Source organism: Motacilla alba, chromosome 1A (genome assembly GCF_015832195.1).
Source record: "Motacilla alba alba isolate MOTALB_02 chromosome 1A, Motacilla_alba_V1.0_pri, whole genome shotgun sequence".
NCBI classification, from domain to species: Eukaryota; Metazoa; Chordata; class Aves; order Passeriformes; family Motacillidae; genus Motacilla; species Motacilla alba.
This window is the reverse complement of record NC_052031.1, coordinates 1,066,363-1,084,274: the sequence shown is the minus strand read 5'-3', so window position 1 is coordinate 1,084,274 and position 17,912 is coordinate 1,066,363. Positions and strand designations below refer to the sequence as shown.

At 52.5% G+C, this 17,912-nt stretch overlaps 2 protein-coding genes across 2 annotated transcripts; both read right to left on the bottom strand.

Moving 5' to 3' along the window:
* Window positions 1–4: 4 nt before the first annotated feature.
* Window positions 5–6,295, bottom strand: LOC119708563 (carboxypeptidase A1-like). Its single transcript, XM_038155091.1, has 11 exons — window positions 5,914–6,295; window positions 3,953–4,034; window positions 3,426–3,560; window positions 3,201–3,299; window positions 2,604–2,705; window positions 2,225–2,326; window positions 2,005–2,115; window positions 1,730–1,820; window positions 1,388–1,587; window positions 1,031–1,115; window positions 5–959 (listed from the first exon to the last, which is right to left on the bottom strand). The coding sequence occupies exons 1-11, from the start codon at window positions 5,976–5,978 to the stop codon at window positions 772–774; spliced, it is 1,260 nt and encodes a 419-aa protein (XP_038011019.1). The 5' UTR covers window positions 5,979–6,295; the 3' UTR covers window positions 5–771.
* A 2,900-nt stretch (window positions 6,296–9,195) lies between these two features.
* Window positions 9,196–16,917, bottom strand: LOC119708564 (carboxypeptidase A2-like). The gene is made up of 11 exons (XM_038155093.1): window positions 16,765–16,917; window positions 15,320–15,401; window positions 14,320–14,454; window positions 13,760–13,855; window positions 12,754–12,852; window positions 12,524–12,625; window positions 11,580–11,690; window positions 11,150–11,240; window positions 10,494–10,693; window positions 9,723–9,807; window positions 9,196–9,485 (listed from the first exon to the last, which is right to left on the bottom strand). Exons 1-11 carry the CDS (start codon window positions 16,827–16,829, stop codon window positions 9,298–9,300), a joined length of 1,254 nt encoding a protein of 417 aa, XP_038011021.1. The 5' UTR covers window positions 16,830–16,917; the 3' UTR covers window positions 9,196–9,297.
* Between the last annotated feature and the right edge of the window lie 995 nt (window positions 16,918–17,912).

The window sequence follows — 17,912 nt, the reverse complement described above, 5'->3', positions numbered from 1 at the left end:
AGTGGGTCTCACATCCCAACAGTGCCCTGGGGCCTCTTAAATCCCATGGGATGGTGGCCCCAGCCCGGCCCCTCCAGCTGTCCCTTTTCCCAGGGCCCTGGGAAGGTTCTGGCTGCCACCAGCCAAGGTCAGGCCCTGCTGTCCCCATCCAGGCACTCCCAGTCCAAACCTGTCCCAGGAACCGGCTGGGGCCCTGCTGAGTCAGCTGCCAGCAAGGTGAGACCGGGAGGTGCCAAAATCCCGCAGCCTCCAGCGCTGGCTGAGGGGAGGGACAGGATCAATTTGGGGTGAGAACGCACAAAATGCAGATTTTCGCTTGGGGCTTGGTGAGCTGGATCCCTCAACCACAGCGGTGGGGAAACTGGTTTAAAATTTGGCTGAGGAAAGTGGTTTAAAGCTTGGGCCAGGACAGAGGTCAGAGCAGGTGACAGTTATCCCAGTAGCCAAAAATAAACAGCAAATACCCTGAGGGTACCCCTTGTCCCTCCTTGTAGCCCCCTGGGAAGGGACGATGAAGCAAAGCTGCTCAAAACCCCACAAATTTGGGGTTGCTTACCCAAAAAAACCCCATCTCCTCCCATGCTGGCTGTTGGCTCCAAAGGATGGGGACTTTGAGCCAAAGTCACAAGGGGAAAATCAACACCTGCAGGACTGGGAGTCCTTTTCCACCCTTTTTTTGGAGTTTAGCATGAAAAAAATGAGGGTGCCTGAAACCACTGAATCTCCACGAGGATTTATTGAGAGCAGGGAATGCTGTGAGAGGTGCTGGGGTCAGTAGGGATGCTCCAGGACGTGGACCATGATGTCCAGGAGCGCCGGCCACGTCTCGGTGGCAGTGGGGACGATCTGGGAGCTGGGCAGGAGGAATCCGTAGCGCCCTGAGTCCCTCAGCTCCAAGGTGAAGGAATATTTCACCCCGTTGTCATAGGCCCAGTCGATGGTGGTGCCTCCGGCCATGTCTGCAGGGAGAGGAGGCGGATGGGAGCCCATTCCCGAGGGATTTGCTGCGGGATGAGGGAGGGACACTCACAGATGGTGTTGGCGATGCTGCCGTAGGTGTATTTTGTCCCGAACACGGCGGCCAAGTCGCTCACAGCCTTCTTGGCCAGTTCATTCTGCAAAGGAACCACCAAAAGCGGTGGGATCTGGTGGATCATGGGGCAGGGGCATCTAGAGCCCATCATTCCCCATCCCTTCTGCTGTAGGTTTTCCCAAAAACCCCTAATTTTTGAGGTTGGAGGTCCATCTCACAACCACCCTCCTCCAGGACCCAGGTGCAGGGGTTCAGTATTCAGGTTGCACGTAACCAGAGGAGCAGGGAAACTCCTGGGATGCTCTGCCTGACTTTGCCAGGTGGTCACAGCCCCACGTTTTGGGGCCATCTCACCATTTCCTGATGGTCAGGTGTGGGCGCCCTCCTGTATCCGTAGGGGAAGAGCAGCATCTGGGAGTAGCTGTGGATGGAGATGACGGATTTGACGTTCCCGTGGGCGCGGATGAAATCCACGATGGCTCTCACTTCCCTCTCGGAGTGGGCGTGAGGGCCGTGATAGGTCTCAGAGCAGGGATTGCTGCTGGAGCCAGCACCTGGAGCAGGGGGAGGAGGAGACCCGGAGAGAATCCCTCAGGAAGGGTTTCCATCCCTGCGTTTCTCCACTCTAGCAGAAAGTTTTGATGTTTTGAGGCACAAACAATGCCCGGCGTGGGGACCTGGTGGCCGAGGTCTCACCTCCAAACCCAGCATCCCAATTTCGGTTGGGATCCACTCCGACACAGCGGGATCCAGCATTGATGGACCTGGTCTTGCGCCACAGGCGGTTCTAGGAGCACACGGAGAGGAGACTGGAACAGGGACATGAATCCCAATCCCTGCCCAAGCATCTGCAGGGATCTCCACTCGCCGTCCCACATGGGAGGAACATCCCTCCCCACTCAAAAACCACAGACAGCCGTGGTTGGGGAAGGCGCTGGGACAAGATCCCCCTGTGGTGTCCCCACACTCACGGAGCTGTGGGTGAAGGCAAAGCCGTCGGGGTTGGTGACAATCTCCAGGAAGATGTCCATGCTGTCCAGGATGGCCGTGACAGTGGGGTCCTGCCCATAATCCTTGGCGATCTGTGCATGGAGAGGAGCAGGAGCTGCCCCGGTGCCCCTGGGAGACGAGGGGTGGGACGGATGCAGGGTAAGAATTGGGGTCCCACATCCCAGGTGATCCCAAGGTCACCTTGTTGGCTGTCCAGACCCCGGTGGCTTGGGTGATCCATTCCCGCGCGTGGATGCCGGTGTCCAGCCAGATGGCCGGACGGTTTGATCCCCCGGTGCTGAACTGTGTGGAACCACAGGATCACTGAGATTGGAAAAACCCTCCAGGATCATGGAATCCACCCTGTGCCCTGTCCCCACCTTGTCCCCAGCCCAGAGCCCTGAGTGCCACCTGCAGGAGTTCCTCAGACACCTCCAGGGATGGGAGCTCCAAAGCTCCCTAGGCCAAGGCCTGACCCGCTCTCCATGGGGAAATTCCTGCTGGTGTCCACCCTGAGCTCCCTTGGCACAGCTTCTCATCCCGAGGGGCATTTTTAGGGCCAGGCTGCCCCGGGACCCACCTTCAGCACGTGCAGGGGCCGCTGCTCGTAGCTCTGCCCGATCTGGATCTTGCTGACCAGGCTGGGATGATCCTCCACCAGGACGTCCATCCACTCATAGATCTGCAAGGAGGAGCTGCTGGGTCATGAGGCTCCTCCTGGTTCTCACCTTTTGCTCTTGAGGTTATCCAGCAAGCAGAGCTTCCCTGGGGACCTGGAACTCCCCTGGAGAAGACCTCGTGCTCCCTGGAGAAGTGCTTCCCACACGATGTGGTTGGGGCAGGGAAAGGCACATCACAACATTTTTGGAAAAGTAGAATGAATGGTGAGGGGAAAAGCTCTGAGACCCCCCCAACACCACCACAGCCCCCACCAGCCCCAAACTGGGCTCCAAGCACCCCAAAGTGAAGCTGAAAATGTCTTCCACAGGGTGGGAGATTCCAAGAGTGGCCACGCTGGATGTGGAGGGTTTCCCAGTCTCCCATCTCAGCTAAAAGCTCCACCGAGGAGGAGAAATGTCCCAGGGAGGTCTCACCTATCACCAAGAACTCACCATGACCTTCACCACATGGATGTGACCCCAGCAGGACACAGCCAATGCTCTGCAGGGAAAGGTACCTCGTCTATCGTGTGGTAGGAGGCGAAATCAAACATCCTGGAGCTTCTCTTTACCCTCCTAGACCTCCTCATGCTTTCCTTTTCTTCATCCAATAATTCCTGGTTAGGAGGCAAAAAATCCCCAAGATCAAAAAGAAGGAGGGGGGTTGGATTTTTCTTCTTGATTTCCAACTTTTTGGACTTTCTCTCAGGGGGAGCTCATCCTGCTTCTGTCACAGCCATTACCTGCACGTTCTCAATCATGATGCCGTAGGAAAAATTATGGGAATCCAGGAATTTTTTGACTTCCAGGAGGCTGGGGAAGGGCACCCGCAGGTCCACGGGGTGGCCAAGGCTGTTGGGGTGACGCCAAAAGTCCACCTGGGAAGAAGAAGAAGTTGAACTGGAAGGGAGAACTCGGCCCCATCCTGTGCTGGTGCTCATCCACTGAGCTCCCCGGCACCTCCAGGCGTCTCACAGCAGTTTCCATGAAGGATCTAAAAAGGTTTTTGGACAAATTTTGGGTCTGGATAGGGACCTACAGAAATGTTTCAGCTCAAATTGCTTGAGTAAGAATTTGTGGGATGTTCCCAGTTCGTATGAAACAGGAGCTCTGAGCTCAAGGAGCCCTAGGTTAAATTCACATTTAGATGGTTCTAAATTACACAACTCCAAAATGGGAGGAGAAAGGATGGGATGGCAAAAGAAGGAGGGAGCCCTGGATTGACCAGGGTCTGTGACTGGGGGGGTGCTCAGGAGCCCTCAGAGCTCACCTGCAGCTCCTCCTGCTCGCCCAGCACCCTGAGCAGGGCGATGTGCTCCTCGTTCCTGGCCGTGACACGCAGGACCTGGTCCCTGCAGGGAGGCAGAGAGGTCACAGGGAGGGGACTCTGGGCTGGGGGGAGGCTGGGGAGGGTCCACGCCAGCTCAGAGGGTTGGAAAATGCATCAATTTTTGGTGTTGAGAGAAAAACTTGCAGGTTCAGAGCAGCCATGATGGGAAAAGAGCAAGTGCTGGGAGCCTGAGGTGATCTCCAGCCTTGTTTGATCAGTTCCTAAGATGTTGGGGAATATCTCCCATGGATATGTTCTAAATCTGTGGATGCATTCCCTGGCAGAGGCCCCAGTCCAGCCTGGCTGGGCTTCCCAAGGACAGGCACAGCCCCTGGAGAGGAGGAAATGTTCTGTGGGAGAGAGATTTTCTCATCTCGGATCAATTCTCTACCTCCAACCTCTCCTGTTGGGCAGTGCTTAAAGCTGCTCCCAAATGGCACAAAATTCCTTCACCTCTCCCCTTTTGTACCTTTCATCCTCATAACTCCCATTTATCAGTTTAACACCTCCCCAGGGTGGTAACAATTTCCATTCTGGGCCTGGGGGACACAGGCAGGCATTAACTCCTTGTGATTTCTCCAAAATCAGGGAGCAGCCCTGACATTCCCTGGACAGTCTTGGCACCCCCAGCCTGGAGGAGAGTGATGGGATCCTGGATGGATCCCTCAACCACAGCATCGTGTCCGAGGAGGAAGGAAGGCAGGAAGGAAGGTGGGTCAGTCACATCACAGAATATCCTGAGCTGGAAGGGGCCCACAAGGATCAAATCCAACTCCAGGCTCTGCCCAGACACCCCAACAATCCCACCCTTTCCTTGAGAGCATTGTCCAAACACTCCTGGAGCTCTGGCAGCCTTGGGAATGTGACCATTCCCTGTGGAGCATGGACAGTGCCAGCATCCTCTGGATCAGGAACCTTTCCTGATATCCAACCTAAACCCCCCTGGCACAGCTCCAGCTGTTCCCTGGGTCAGGAGAGCACCAGCTCTGGCTCCATGGTCAGTCCAGCTGGTGGGATGTCCAGCATCCTGGGGGTGCTTTATTATGGATAAGTTTTCCCTAGTCTGAACACAGAATTCCCACTTTCTCTACAAGTTAGTTCTCACTGCCAGTCCATTCATTCAGACCTTTCTGGAAATGGGTTGGGAATTTTGGGAGTTTTGGGTTGTCCTGACCCTCCCACCATGCTCCATGCCCCCCTCTCAGCCTCGTTCCTGCACTGGTGCTGTTCTTATCTGCAGGAGCTGCAACCAGGATGTTCATCCTGGAAAAGTGCTGCCCTCCCTCCACGGGGCCCCTTCTCCAGCCACATCTTGTTCTTTCCCACGGCGTGTTATTCCCAGCAATCCTGGGTTATTCCCAGAAATCTTTGGTTATTCCCAGCAATCCTTGGCTGTTATTCCCAGCAATCCTTGGCTGTTATTCCCAGCAATCCTGGGTTATTCCCAGTAATCCTGGGTTATTCCCAGAAATCTTTGGTTATTCCCAGCAATCCTGGGTTATTCCCAGCAATCCTTGTCTGTTATTCCCAGCAATCCTGGGTTATTCCCAGCAATCCTTGGCTGTTATTCCCAGCAATCCTTGGTTTTTATTCCTGACAATCCTTGGCTGCTCCACAGCCATCATCTTGGAGCCATACACATCATCCCCATATCCTCTGGGATTCCACATCCTGGCAAAACTTGGAGCGATGCCCTCAGGCTTCAGCATTCCCCAATTTCTACCTGCTGCATGCTCCAAACCTCCCTCCAAACCCGGGGTGAAACCAAATCTTTCCTCGTTGGCAGAAAACCCTGTCGGATTTCCCTCCTTCGGGATGGTCGGCCCTGAAGGACCGTGGTGGGGACGAGCCTCTCTCAGCTGGATCCCCATCCCAGCACCCCCTGCCCCAGCAGGACTCACCCCTCAAAGAGCTGCTCGGTGCTGGTGGCCCCCAGGAGGGCGAGGAAGACCAGGAGGGTCTCCATGGTGGGTGGGAGCAGAACGCAGCCCCGAGGATAGGCAGAACCCCCTCGGTGGTCGGGGTCCCTCCCGGAGCTCCTCACCGGGGCCGCATCCGCCGTCCCCGCGGCGTCGGCAGCGACAAACAGAGCAGGCAGGAAGGGCTCCCGCGAGCCCAAATGTTTGCTTTATTTGGCAAAGTCAACACAAGAGCAGCCAAATTAGGGAGGATCTGATAACGTCTTCCTCGGTGAGTGGGTCCTGGATGAGTGTCCCTGCTCCGAGCTGCTGTGGGCACGGGCGGCTCCCAACCCACGGGCGTGGGACGGTGGGGATGGCGTGGTCACAGGAGCCCCAAAACCACAAGGAAACACCTCTTTGTTTCCATGGATTTCTTCATTACACATTGCTATGAGTAAGTCAATCATAATTATGATTAGTAATGCATGTGTAATGACAAGCTACTACAAAGTTACTCGCAGAAAAAGCGAGCGTTTAAACGTAGATTTATTTATGATTAATTAGTTTATGCATACATGTATATGGATATAGATATATAAAATGTAAAATATATGATTCAAATTATTCATCAAACCATTCCCAGGAGTGGGGTCACTCGATGGTGGATGAAATCTCACTCCAAAGCGGACGGAAGTTGTGGAGCTCAGAGGTGCACGAGGACGTTCACCTGGGGTAATGTACAGACAGAGAGGCTCATTTTTGGGTAGAAAATGAATTATTTTTATGTTTTCGGTGTAAGCTGTGGAGCAGCTGTCCCTGACTGGGGCTGTCCCAGGAGGTCAGTTTGTCAGAGGTGTCTTTGTTCCCCAGTTCAAGCAGTGCCTTTGTTCTGCAGGTTACAGCAGGGCCTTTGTTGGGCCTTATCTGCGCTGCCCCTGAGCTCCCACCGCGCTTGTCAGGGATGCTCCGGGTTCCTGGGCTGTGTTCCCAGGCTGGCAGGCACCTCCCAGGGCAGGTTTTTACAGCTGACATCCTCTGACCGTGGTTTTCTCCATTAAATCCAGGGATTCTGGCTGCACCAGGAGCAGGAGGTGCAGTGGGAAGGTGCTGGGGTCTGGTGGGGCTTTGCAGTGCAGAATTGGTGCTGTTGCTCAGGTGGTTCCAGGATCCTCCTCGGAGCAGGATCGTGGGGTGGTTGAGGTGGGAAGGGACCACAGGTGGTCTGTCTCCAATGCCTGGGTGGAGCATGGTCAGCTCTGGGGACCCACCAGGGCCCTCCTCGTTGGATCTTGGAGTCCTCCAGAGATGGAGGCAGCACAGCCCCACTGGCACCAGGTCCTGCTGCTTCTCCTCATGGTGAAAAGCATTTCCTGATGTCCCTCCTGGCTCTCCCTCATTCCAGCTGAGGCTGTTGTCTCTCCCACCACTCTCTGTGGTGAAGAGCTTGGCTGCTTCCTCAATAATCTCCTTCCTTGGGATGGAAAGGTCCCTGTTAGGTCCCCCCACCCCAGACCTGGTTCATCTCCAGCCCATCTCCCTCCTCGCCCCTCAACAGCCCACACCCTCCTGTTCCTCTGGGTGGCACCCACTGCTCTGGCTCCAGACCTCTCTGCAGTCAGGGTTCCAGAGCAGGAGGAGTTCTCCTCACAGCAGGCACTTAGGGAGGAGGGGACAGGGGGCCTCAAGCCCTGGAGGGTTGGAATGAGCTTCCACGCCAGGACCAGGTCACAGTTCCACACTGCCAGCCGAGGCTCCTCAGGCTCTGCAGTTCCAGCTCTGGAGACAAGAGCTCGTCCAGGTCCAAGAGCCAACTGTCCCTGTCCCTGGGATTTACCATCAGTGGTTTTCGGTCACCGGGCAGAGGATGGGATTTTGGAAAGCTGCGTCAGTTTGGGAAGCAGGTGCCTCTGGATAAGGCCGTGAGCAGAGGGGACAGGGACACGAGGGCAGCACTGGCTGCCCCAAGCATGGGTTTGCTTTCCAAAACAGCTGCTTTTAACCCAAACCCAGCCCCTGGGCTACTTTCCTCAGCTGTGCCTTCCCCTTCTCCTGCCAACAGCTCCGTGCCCCGAGTCCGCAGGGTTTTATCGGACGCATCAGCGCTGTTTGCTCTCCTGCCAGCCTCGCGAGGGTGAGTAACTCACCAGCTGCTGGGGGGTCACAAGACACCAAGATAAACCTGTTAGACTCGATAATCACCACAGCAGCAGCAGCCGGAGCTAATCTCTGATCCTTCAGGGCCTCGTGAGCTCTTTGCTCTTAATCCCCAAGAAATTCGCCGGATAAAAATGGAACAAGGGGCTCCCGAGGGACTGGGAGCTGGATCAGGGCAGGTGTTCTCCCATCTCCATCTTCCCTTCAACCACTGGGAAGATGTGGGAGGGAGAAAAGGGGCAGCTAAATATATGGGGGTGTACACTTGAGGACAGTGGTCAGGGGCCTGGCAGGGTCCTGAGGCTCGTTAAGGGAAATTAAACTCCTTTAATTAGTTCCATAGCCTGGATTATGCTGGTTAACACCAGGCCCTCTGCACCTGCCCCTTCAGCCTGGAGAAGGCTCCAGGGAGAGCTCCGAGCCCCTGGCAGGGCCTGCAGGGGCTCCAGGGTCGCTGCAGAGGGACTGGGGACAAGGCCTGCAGGGACAGCACCCAGGGAATGGCTGCCAGTGCCAGAGGGCAGCCATGGATGGGATCTTGGCCATGAGGAATTCCTGGCTGGGCTGGAATTGCCAGAGCAGCTGGGGCTGCCCCTGCATCCCTGCAGTGTCCCAGGCCAGGCTGGAGCAGCCTGGGATGGTGGGATTGGAATGGGATGGGCTTGAGGTCCCTTCCCACCCAAACCATTCCAGGATTCTGGGATCAAGGGGGCTCAGAATCCATCCCGAGGGATTTTGATGGAAGTTGGGGATGGAAAAGGGAAGAGAGACCCTTCCTGGAGTCTTGAGATTCCCAGTAAAACCCCTGGATCCCAAAATTCCTTCCTGGAGCAGAGTCAGGTTGGGGATGGATCCAACCCCAGGCTGGGAGAGCTGGGAATGGAGGGAATTCCCTGGGAAAGGGAGACTGGGGTGGGATTTTGGGAAGGAATTGCCAGAGCAGCTGGGGCTGCCCCTGCATCCCTGCAATGTCCAAGGCCAGGCTGGACACTGGGGCTGCTCCAGCCCGGGACACTGGGAGGTGGCCCAGCCATGGCAGGGGGGGTACTGGATGTGTGGGCAGGGAGGGTTGTGTCCCAAAATCTCCTCAGGGATGTGTCACACACAAGGAACATGTGCCAAACACCGTGTGGGGAATGCACAGGGGTTTATTCAGCCCTTTCTATCACGGCAGCCATCATGGAGGATTCATGAGCTGCTGCAGAGGAGAGCTGACTGCCAGCCCAGCTCTCAGGAGGACTTGTCCCGCACGTGCTCCATGATCTTCTTCAGGCCCAGCCAGGTCTCCTTGGCAGCAGGGAGGATCTGGTTGGCGGGCAGCAGGAAGCCGTAGCGCCCCGTGTCCCGCAGCTCGAAGGCAAAGGAATATTTGATCCCGTTGTCGTAGCTCCAGTCAATGCTGCCTCCGCTGGCTTGGTCTGGAAGGGAAAGGGAGATGGTCCAGAGGGGGAGCAGAGGAATGGTGGAGTTCTGTTGTCCTGCTGTTGGTATTTTGGGGGACAAGGATGAGGTTTGGATGGGAACGCTCAGGTCAGACGCGTGACCCGTGGTGTCCCTGCACAGGGGCACTGTGGCTTCCAGCAGGGACAGACCCTGTGGGCAGGGATTGGTGTCCTGGGACAGCCCCTGAAAGCTCCGAGCGGCCAAATACTCACAGATGGTTTTGCAAATGGTGCCCACTTGGAAGGTGGTGCCATAGAGGGAGCGGATGGAATTGGCAGCAGCTCTTCCCAGAGATTCCTGGAGGGGAGAAGATGAAGGGAAATTCAGGAAGCAGCCACACGTCCTGAGATTAAACACTGGGATTTCACCGGAAACCTCCAAACTGCTCCGGAGAGGATTCACACCAACAGCAGCCACAGCTTCCACAGCATTTCTGGGAGGTGCCACTGCAGGTGACTTAACTTCCAGCAGGTTCTGTAAGTGTTTATCTCACTGGCTTGGCAAGGGAAGGCTCAAGAGACACCAGAAATTCCCGAGGCAGCTGGGATCTTCCAATACTCCAAGGTCAACTTTGTGCTCACTTCAACTATGGAATGGGGGTTGGATGGAAAACAGAGCTGGGTTCTTTGTGAAGGGGGGAAAAAGGCAACAAATTGCCGCCGGGGAACTGCATTTAGGTATTAGGACAAAAAAAATCCCCATGAGATTAGGGAAATTTTGGGATGAGCTTGAAAAAGCTGTGGAATTCTTTAGAAATATCAAAACAATCCAAATTGAGACTGAAATTGGCTCTGACTCCAAAGCCCTTTCAGCACAGGGTTAGAACAGAGGCCTCCAGAGGTCTTTCCCATTGGAACGATGGTGGTGAGATCCACATTGCCTCAGAGATATTATTCCAGCTGTGGTGCTGCCATTAGGGAAGAGTAGGGAAAGTACAGAAAGAACAGAAGAGAGGAAGGTAAAACCAAGCCCTGCTGTCTCACCAGCTCGGCATAATCGTCTGGCCTGGTGCATTTGTATCCATAGGGATACATCAGGAGCTGGGAATAACTGTGGAGGGTCAGGAAGGCCTTGAAGTTTCCATGATTCTTGATGAAGTCGACAACAGATTTCACCTCCACCTCGGAGTTGGCGCTGGGCCCGTGGTAGGAGTCGGAGCAGGGTCTGTTACTGGCTCCAGGACCTGGTGGTGCAAGGAGGGAACAGACCCGTGAGGGGTGGAATTCCTGGGGGTCAGGGCAGACCCACACAAAGCTGGGCTTTCCTAAGGACAGGGCTGCAGCCAAAGCAAGGCCTTAAACACTGATAAATGCTCAAACAGCAGCGACAGAGCGTGACTGTTCAAGGGACGCGCTTTGAGATGATGCAACCTGGAACAGGCTGCCCAGCAGCCCAGGCATCCACATTCCTGGGGTGTTCTGTGGTTGGATGGGCGGGCAACAACCTGGGATAATGGAAGGTGGCTTTGCCCATGGCAGGGAGTGGAACTAAATAATGTTTTGGGTCCTTGCAACCCAAACCATTCTGTGATTCCATCATTTCATGATGCTGCCTCATCCTGTGCTCCAGGGTGATTAATCCCCTTTATAAAGGCTGGTTCCGTGTAACAGGATCCAGAATCCAGAAGCTTTATCCCTACCTCCAAAACCTGCATCCCAGTTCCTGTTGGGATCAACTCCGACGCAGATGCTGCCGGGGATCTTGGAGCGGGTTTTCCTCCACATGCGATTCTACAACAGAGAAACGCTCAAAAGGGAGCAGATCTGGGTGCTGGCACCAAAACTGCTCCCCAGGAAGAGCTGCCATCCATGGGGGATTGATCCTAGGCATGATCCCCGGAGTACTTCTGGCTGCCAAGATGGGCCAATGGCCAAAATCAAATGTATTTACTAAAACTGGGTGTTTACAGGGGGCTAGGATGGGTTACACAAATAACGAGAATCTTTGCCTGCCCAACTCTTTGGTAACTTCTCTCTCACAGCATTAAGACTGCCAGAGCCCACTTCCCTCAGGTTTATTATTTCCTTGGAAGAGCCAGGAATCTCACTGAGCTCAGAGAGCTGACCCACCGAGGTGTGAGTGTACACAAATCCATCAGGGTTGGCGACTGGCAGCAGGAAAAGATCCATCTTGTCCAGCAGGGAGGTGACGGACTCATCTGTTCCATAGTCAGAAGCAATCTAGGCAGAGACAGAGCACACCCTGCTTAGCAGAGTAATTCCTTCCCAAATGTTCATTCCCTCGTTGTTTGGGACACGGGAAAGGCTGGATTTTGGGGCAGGGAAACAAGGAACATCCATCATCTGTGGGCCATAATTGTTCCTTGTTATACAAGTGCAGTGAGCAGCGAATCTGTTTTATTATTTTATTCTGCAGACAGGAGGTCTTTAGAATAAAATGGAAGAGGATAACAAAATTTTCTCCTCGCTGTCCCAGAGGACAGGCCAAGGCTGGCACTAAGACTGAGATGGAAGAGCCAGGTTGGGAATTCTCAACTGTGCTGCACTGACAGAGCCCAAGAAGCTTTTGGACAACGCTCAGGCACAGGGTGGCTCTTGGGGATGGTTCTGTGCAGGGCCAGGAGCTGGACTCCATGGTCCTGGTGGGTCCCTTCCACCCACTTACTCTGTGATCCTGTGACCTCCCTGGAGGCTCAGTCACTTCCAGCAGGATTTAAATCCTCATTTATAGAGAGCTGGAGGTCTGGGCATTTTGAGGAAGGAAACCAACCCCACTGCATTTTTCTGGGTGAGCAGAGCAAAGCAGCCGTACAATCTCAAAGTCTCTGGTTATTTGTGTAACAATTTCACCTGAACCGTTGCATTTTGTCTGCCTAAACTCAGCTGTTCTAACAGGACAGAGGTTGCCAATTCCAGGTTAAGGCAGCCACCACATCCTCAGGGAGTCGGCTGCTTTTGGGAGGTGAATTAACTAAACACAGAGGGGTGATATCCTCTGGAACAGCGGGAAACGTTGCCGAGACAGGCCAAAGGTGAATCCCTGCTGCAGGAACCTTGTTGGCGATCCACAGGGCACTGGCCTGGGTGACCCACTCGCGGGAATGGATGCCGGCGTCGAGCCAGATGGCCGGGCGGTTGGAGCCTCCGGTGCTGAACTGGGAAATCAAACACAGCATTTCACACTCTGACACCTCTCAGTCGAGGACATCCCATAATAGACTGGGGTGCTCTGGGCTGCGCTGTCATTCACCCCCATGGAGGCATTCCGTGATATTTGTCATACCTTCAGGACGTACAGAGGCCGCTTTTCGTAGGATTCGCCGATCTGGATCTTTTCCACAAAGCTGTACTCAGATGCAAGGTGGTCCAGCTCTGCATTGATCTGAAATGCAAGGCCATGAGGACATTTGTAGTTGTGATATTTTATGAAAATCCCTTTGCTAGGATTTTCTCCTGAGAAGCTGAAGGGCCTCAGCTTCAAGTGTGAACAATTCGTGATCTGCTGCTGTGGGATGCAGCAGGTGCTTCCTCCATTGGTCCGTGTGGGATGTTTCTGCTTGGTGGCCAATCGAGGGGGCAGCAGCTCTGGGACTCTGGGACTCACAGAACTTTGTTATTCACTCTTTTCTATTCCTATCTGGCCTTCTGATGAATCTTTCTCTCTGTTCTTTGCAGTACAGTTATAGTGTGGTTTTTTATATAATATATCTCATGATACAATAAACCAGCCTTCTGAAATGGAGTCAGGATCTCTCCTTCCCTTCACCAAGTCCTGCCTGCCCTGAAGACCCACGGCAATAAATGGTGATCCCAGACGTGTCGTCAGACATTCACATCATCTTTGAGGACATTAATATCATGTTTATGTGCTCTCCCATTCCTTCCAGAGAATCATGGGCTGATTCAGGTTGGAAAGCCCATCCCATTCCACTCCCCTGCCACAGGCAGGGACACCTTCCACTATCCCAGGGCACTCCCAAGGACAGGGAAGCCACAGCTTTATTTCTTTTTAGTTCTCTATTTCCCCATTTCAAGATGCCTTTATTTCTCTTTCTTTTGAAGGATGGGTTTTGACAGAGTCTGCAGGAGAGCTCATGGAATTTTGATCAACGCTGCCAGGGACAGCGCTGGCTGATTGCTCTGAGCACAAAGTTAATACTGCAAAAAACAAACCCACGTGCCAGAAAAAGCTGCGAGGACATTTTAGATGCTCACATAGGATGTTGAACTGAAGACAGCACGCAAAAAGACCAGGAACAATCAGAATTCTCTTCCCCTGAGGTACTCACATCATCCAGAGTGTGGTAAGCACCAAAGTCGAAGCTGCTGCTGCGCTGCCTTTGGGCACTCTCGGCCATGTCTTGCCTTTCTTTATCCAGAACATCCTAAAACAACATTCAAATGGTGAGAAGTGTCTGCTTCACTGCTAAAAGACAAATAAATGAGAAGGCAGTGAGTTAATGCTGCTTTAGGTGCCCTGTGGGGATTACTGCTCATGAGGAAATGTCAGATTAGTGCCCAAGTGGGTGATTTTTATCCATAACTACTCTCAGCAGAGTTCACTGACTGATCAGTAACTTCAGCGTTGGGATTCCCAAATGTCTGGGATTAAAAATCCACGTGTAATTCCTCAGGGAATTTGCCAGAAGATCCCTGTGGAGTTTATTGATGTCACTACTCAGAGAACACCTGCAGCGATTCAAGGATTGTCTTTGAGGAATAATCCACAACCTACAAAAACAAGGCGGGGATCCCACGGAAAACAGAGTGGGAAAAGTGGGAGCGAGGCCAAATTGTGAATCGGTGTTTCCAAAAGATGCCATCAATAAATGCCAGTGGCACTGCCCACCTGCAGGTCCTCGATCAGGATGGAATATTCAATGCCCTGGGATTCCAGGAAGGCTTTCACTGACTGGACACTGACAGCAGGAATTCTCACATCCACAGGGAGGGCAGGGGCAGAGGGGCTGATCCAGAAATCCAGCTGGAGAGAGAAAGGAAAATGGATTTGGTTCGGGCAAGGCATCTTGCAAACAGCTCTTGCAGAGTTCTAGAAACGCTGATTTCTCCCCAGTCCAACAGCCCTGCAGAGAGGAGCCCTGGAATGCTCTGTTCCCTGTGGCCTTGCCACAACCTTGCATCAGTTCTTCTGATAAACTCAATACAATAACAAATACCAAGGGCTTGAGTCAGTTTTTTCACTGACTTCTAGGCTTTGGTCACAGAAACAAGAGGAAATTTTAATTGTCTCTGATTACTATTTTATTATTATCCCTTTTACTAGAAATAATTTCAACAAAAACTCCACATTCCAATCTTAGGTAATATGAAACCCATTGTTTTCATTTCTCCTTTTATCTCTCCTTTAGTAGGACTTTTCTAAATTTTAATTTCTAAATTATTCATATAATATTTTTTTAAGCTGGGGATTTTAAAAAGTGATGTTAAAAATTCTCACCGATGGCAATAAGAACAGCAATAACCTGGAATTTTACATTGTGTTTTCCTGTCTCAATACAGCGTAGACCAACTAATAAATTCCTTCCAGAACTCTGGAAGACAAAATATTGTCATTCCCACTGGAAAAACAAGTTTTTCAACACTGAGATTAAGATCTAACAATTCAAATACGATGTAAAACCAGTAGGAAAAAAAAAATCAATTCTGGCCGTCCTGAAAACTGAGCTGGTGGTGGAACTTGCAGGTCAAATTTAAAGTGTTGAGAGAGTAAAATCATTTATGGCAGCTGCCCCAGCGTGATGGGACCCTTCCGAAGGAGATGCAGATTCACACCCTGACCTGTTGTGGGCGAGATGCAAATCCAAAATGCCTCTGTGGCCATGACCCACCTCCAGGTGTTCCAGCGATTCCAAAAGCTGCAGCTGCTTGACCTCCTCCTCATTTTTGGTCTTGATCCGGAGAACCTGGTGCCTGCAATAAATCAGTGTTTTCGGAAGCAGTCTCACAAGGGGGCTGGCTGAACCGGTTTGTTCCTGGGATGGTTAATTCAGTGTTAATCGTGTGTTAATGGCTCCTTTAATCAGTTGATTTGGTGTCACCCAAGAGTTCAACCAACCCCCCGCGCCTTCCTCATGAACCAGACAGCGCGGATGAGCTGCGAATCGCAAGGATCACCCCCGCGTCCATCGGGTACTTTTGGGCAGCAATTTGAGGGACAGTAACATTCCAGTCGAGCCGGGGAAGGATCCAGCGCTTGGGGAGCAGAGCAAACACGGAACGCGGCGCTCGTTTCACCTTCCCGCGGTTCAGGCAGAAGCTGACACCGGCGGAGGGTGGCTCGCAGCGTTCCAGGTGGCACGAGTGACCCTCTGGAAGTGGCTGGAGTGACAAACCAACAGCGGGGAGCGCAGCCCGGGAAGGGCACAGCTGGAAACCCTTCAGGTGGGAATAAGCTCGGTTATGTGGGTGTTGTATTTACAGCGGCACTCGGTTACACCGGGATCTTCCCCCTGGCCAGCAGAGGGATAAGATCTCTTTGTTGACCCCAGTTCCATCAGCTCTGAAGGCACTTCTTCTCATGAATTACTTATTACTGGATTGTCCATAAGCTTTATCTCAGGATGGGATTGTGCTGTGAATTCACAGCTGCTGAGGAACGGAGTCACCAGAATTCAGATCAGGATTAAATGATCAAAATAGCCCCTCCTGGCTTTACAAATCCCCTCGTTTTGGGACATTATTTCTGTTATTTTTTATTCTTAATCCTTAAACCTTCATGCACAGATTGACTCACTGGAATCTAGTTACTGCACCTCAGGATTTATCCAATAGGATTTCATAATCTTTAATTATTAAGGCCCTTCCATGGTCAATGAGGCTGTGAGGAGATACCTCATGAGATGATTTTTGCAATGCAGCATAAAGACAGACCTTCAGAATTTGATGGTTGGAAATCAGGACTTGGAATGCTTAGAAAGGAGGAAAGAAGAGAAAGAAATTTGGGGGGGAAAGGGAAAGTGGTGAACTTTCTGATCTGAGGACAGGTTCTGGTCTTTCAGCTCTGCTTTTGCAGTGAGGTTCAGCTCAAGCCAAAATGAAGCCTTGGATGAACAGGAATTGAGGATCTCAACTCCACAGACGGACCCTTCATGGAAAATCCAAACTAAAGTAAAGAAAGGTTCCCTCAAACACGGCAGCAGCAAAGCAACAAGAACAATCAGTCACAAAAACCAAAAAAATGTGCCCCGAGCAGATTTTGTGCTGGCAAGACCATGAAACACAACAAGAGGATAGCAGCCCTAAATTAAAGGTTTTCCACAAGAGTGTAACTCACCCAACGAAGGTTTCCAGGCACAGGGAAGCCCCGATGAGGGCAGCGAAGATCAAAATCAGCTTCATGTTTGCTGCAAGTCCAGCTGGGCCTGGCAAGGGGGGAATTTATACAGAGCTTTATTTTTCAGATCAAACACATCTGATAAAACCTATCACTCCATGTGATCAAGTTCTCACATTTATCAGAGCCTTCAAGGCAACCAGCAGGCTGATTTCACCTCCAAAAAAATATTTTCCACTGACACATCCAAACCAGGGGGGAGGAGTCGGTCCCAAAGCTCTGACCACAAAAATGTGTGAGCCTTCATGTTCTTCAGGGCACAGGAAAACAGGGACAAACTGAACTCATCCCAGCTCTCACCGGGGGTCAGGAGCTCTGCCAGCCCACTCTTGGTTGGGATTTTGAGTTGTCCATTCCTGGTTCCAAAGGATATTTGAGGAGTTGTTATCCACGTGGGAGGCAGAGTCCTGCCTGAGCTTCGGGAATAATCTCCCGTGGGAACACTCAGCTGTGGCTGCCCCACAGCTGCAGGTAGGGCCACAGGGCTGCTGGATAAACTTTCTGTTTATCCAAATCAAAAGGTTTCTGAGGACAGCCAGGAGCTGCCCCTGCTGTCACACGTGGAGTTCCTGGGGAGCAGAGAGAGGGGAGACGTTCAGCTGCTCAATCCACCTCAGGAGAACGAGGAAAGGAATTCCCAGAGGAAACTTTTAATAAAGATCTCAATCGTATCACTCAGCATTTGGCAGCACCTCCCTGAGGAGTCTCCTCTCAGCTGCACTCCCACCCCACTCCTCCACAGGTGTCCCTTTGTGTTCACAGTCCTGAGCAAGTCCTCTGTCTCATGTTTTCGGGAACAAAGGGAGCCCCAGGCAGGGATTAGTCCTGTTTTGACCTGCAGGATTGAGTCATCTTGGAACTGCTGTGTCTTGGGGGCACCAGGAGAACTGCTCTGGTCTCTAAGGTTTAACCAAACCCAGCCCCTGGGGAAAAAGATCTCAATTCCCTCAAATTAAACCAAATAATAAAAATTTATCCCCAGGGACAGGAAGCATCACAGGAATTTCCTGCTTCTGGAACTACAGCAGGAACTGTGGGAGTCAAACCCCACCTGTAGCTTCCAGACTGCAGTATTTCATAAGGAATCA